General features: G+C 45.4%; 1 protein-coding gene across 1 annotated transcript; it reads left to right on the top strand.

Annotated features, from left to right (window-relative positions):
- Positions 1-1,886, top strand: LOC115105383 (proline-rich nuclear receptor coactivator 2). Its single transcript, XM_029627364.2, has 3 exons — positions 1-122; positions 627-845; positions 1,288-1,886. The coding sequence occupies exon 3, from the start codon at positions 1,314-1,316 to the stop codon at positions 1,782-1,784; it is 471 nt and encodes a 156-aa protein (XP_029483224.1). The 5' UTR covers positions 1-122; positions 627-845; positions 1,288-1,313; the 3' UTR covers positions 1,785-1,886.
- Positions 1,887-2,503: the final 617 nt, after the last annotated feature.

Raw genomic sequence — 2,503 nt, 5'->3', positions numbered from 1 at the left:
TCGAGAGGGAATAGAGATATACACACATTTCTAGATATAGCAATTTCTACATTCAGAGAGTTCAGACGTCAATTCAACAATCTCTGATAAAGGGCTTTTACCAACTAAGCCTGAGGAAGTCGGTAAGAGCCGGTGTTTAGCTAAATTGGCTAAGTTAATTTAGCTAGAATTGTGTGACACCATATGACTTATGAGTGGCGTTCTTTGTTTTGTTGCCAGAGAAGTGACCTAGATAGACGGCTTTTACTTACAAATATGTATTCAGTGTTATCATCAAACTTTAGTAATCAGTCGCTCGATTTCTCCACCAAGCTAATGTAACGTTATCTTCCACGCAAGTGAAAGCCTTATTCGTTGTTTTACGTCGTGGCTTTACATAACTAAACATGGACGCTAGTTGGCTACCTGCTTTATTTTCCAGTTAACCAATATGTATTATGTTGCTACCAGTGTATGAATTTTACCAGACAGTTTGTAGAACGTAGTTAGCTTTGTGAAGATGCATGTTTGTCACATGAGAACTGGGCCCATTCTCAATTTGTAACAGCAACAGTTTACCTACTTGGAGCAGTGTCGTTCTATTTTACTCTTAAGTATTTCTAAAAATATATATATGTATCGTTTAGATCGGCTTTGAGCATATTCGTGCGCTGAAGTGAATTGATGTTCTACTCGGCTTCACGGGAAAACGACGCTCATTGGCACATGACAACTCCAGATCTTGCTGGACCTAAAAGTGCAGCGAGAAGTAGACCGAAGACTACTTCGAGGACCTGGAGCCCAATTGGAAAGGAGAAATTAAGAAGGAAGCATCTCTGCACATTCAACTTTCTAACAACAAAGAGGTAGGCATTGGCTACTACAGTGTTTTTTGCTGTCGGGTGGGGGAAGGGCTGATCTTTCGCACGTAGCCCAATTGAGCTCATTGAAGTAACTTCAGTAATGCACATTTGTTCCAGCAGTTCTGTTAATAATTATATTTTGCCCGTCTTAAATATAAACTACGCATATATTTTTTTAAACCATATTGGTAAAGCGGTGTTGTCAACCGGGGACAATTGTCATGTTTAATTGTTGGGCTGCAGGTAACGTTCGCTTAGCATTAAGAGCGTTGGAATGCCGCTGGTTCGAATCCCTGAGTTGCCTGAGTTTAATAGGTGAAACACCTCTATGCCCTTGAGCAAGCCACTTGTAAGTTCTGGATAACTAAATTGTAAATGTTAGAAATGAGTTGCTTCAATGTATTTTTTAGATTTGTTTCTTAATATAAATGTATTCCTCCTTCAGGTGACACATAGTCTGGGAAGTACAGTATGGGAGGTGGAGAGAGGTACAACATTCCAGTGTCCCACCCAGAGCGCCCATTGCCCAAGAAGAACCATCAGCTGGGCCGGGCCAAGCAGAGAGTTGTCCGCGATCAGAATGGAGTGACAACCGTAGCATCCTCGGGGGCGGCGGGAGGTCCTCACCAACATGGCCACCGCAAGGGCGCAGCCTACCCCTGGTTCCCAGAGGCGCGGCTGGCCGCGTCGGCTGAGAAGATAAACACTTCTGTCCGTTTTGCCAACGCCTACGATCAGAATTGGGAGGGCGCTGTGTCCCACCTGAACACACTTCTGGCCGCCCAGTGTGGCGGCCCGAGCTATGCAGGGGCCAAGTTCAGCGAGCCACCCTCCCCCAGTGTGCTGCCCAAGCCCCCCAGCCACTGGGTCCCCATGGGTACTCGTGACAGCAGGGAGATGATGGCCTTCCAGCTGAAGAGCCTCCTCAAGGTGCATGCCTAGAGATGGACTCCCATATCCTGACCTTTCAAAGCCAACGTGTGAACGAAGGCTCCTGCCTGCCTTGAACGCCCCAGCGTTGTAATATACTTTTGGCTATTTTAGGTTGAGGTGTTCGAAGGGTGGTAGGCATGTTGTAGGGATGTCTCTGCAGCTGTTTGTCACCCTTTTCTCTTTTTTTGAGAACCACAGGTATTACAGCGCTGCAGCCTTGTTGGTGGGGGAGAATGCTCTCATTGGAGTCTGTTTCTGTCACTAACGATGAACTGGATATCCTTCGTATTTGTGCTCCGTTTTGTTGTTTTTTTGTTGGCCGTTATGGCAATTCTGTGGGCTTTTCTTCCCAAACGGTAAGGTTGGATACTGTTAGTAATAACATGTTAATGCAGTCTCATTTACAGTCCATTTTTGTGGACCGGTAATTCTTTGGCACGTTAAGTTCTGTTAATCATTAAGGATTTCACCTCTGACAACCTGGTGCTGCCTGAAGCACAATCTACAATAGTAGCGTTTTCTTTCGTTTGACTTACTGTTTTCCCTCTGGGTTTGGGGGGTGTAAAATCCACTGTTCTGCAGGGAATCTTTCAGGAGGGAATCTGCTGTAGTAGTGAGTACAGGTCACAAGTATAACCTCAAACTGAAGTGTAGAGGCCATGGCACACAGGCCTTGGACGTTCAACTCCTGTACTTTTTTATTGCGCTGTGCGCTCTGCACTATGGCA

This window comes from Oncorhynchus nerka, linkage group LG3 (assembly GCF_034236695.1).
Source record: "Oncorhynchus nerka isolate Pitt River linkage group LG3, Oner_Uvic_2.0, whole genome shotgun sequence".
NCBI lineage: Eukaryota > Metazoa > Chordata > Actinopteri > Salmoniformes > Salmonidae > Oncorhynchus > Oncorhynchus nerka.
This window is presented reverse-complemented; position numbering and strand designations above follow the sequence as displayed.

What these genes read in the sequence shown, in the direction of transcription:
- LOC115105383 (XM_029627364.2), top strand. Translation starts at nt 1,314, where the DNA reads ATGGGAGGTGGAGAGAGGTACAACATTCCAGTGTCCCACCCAGAGCGC.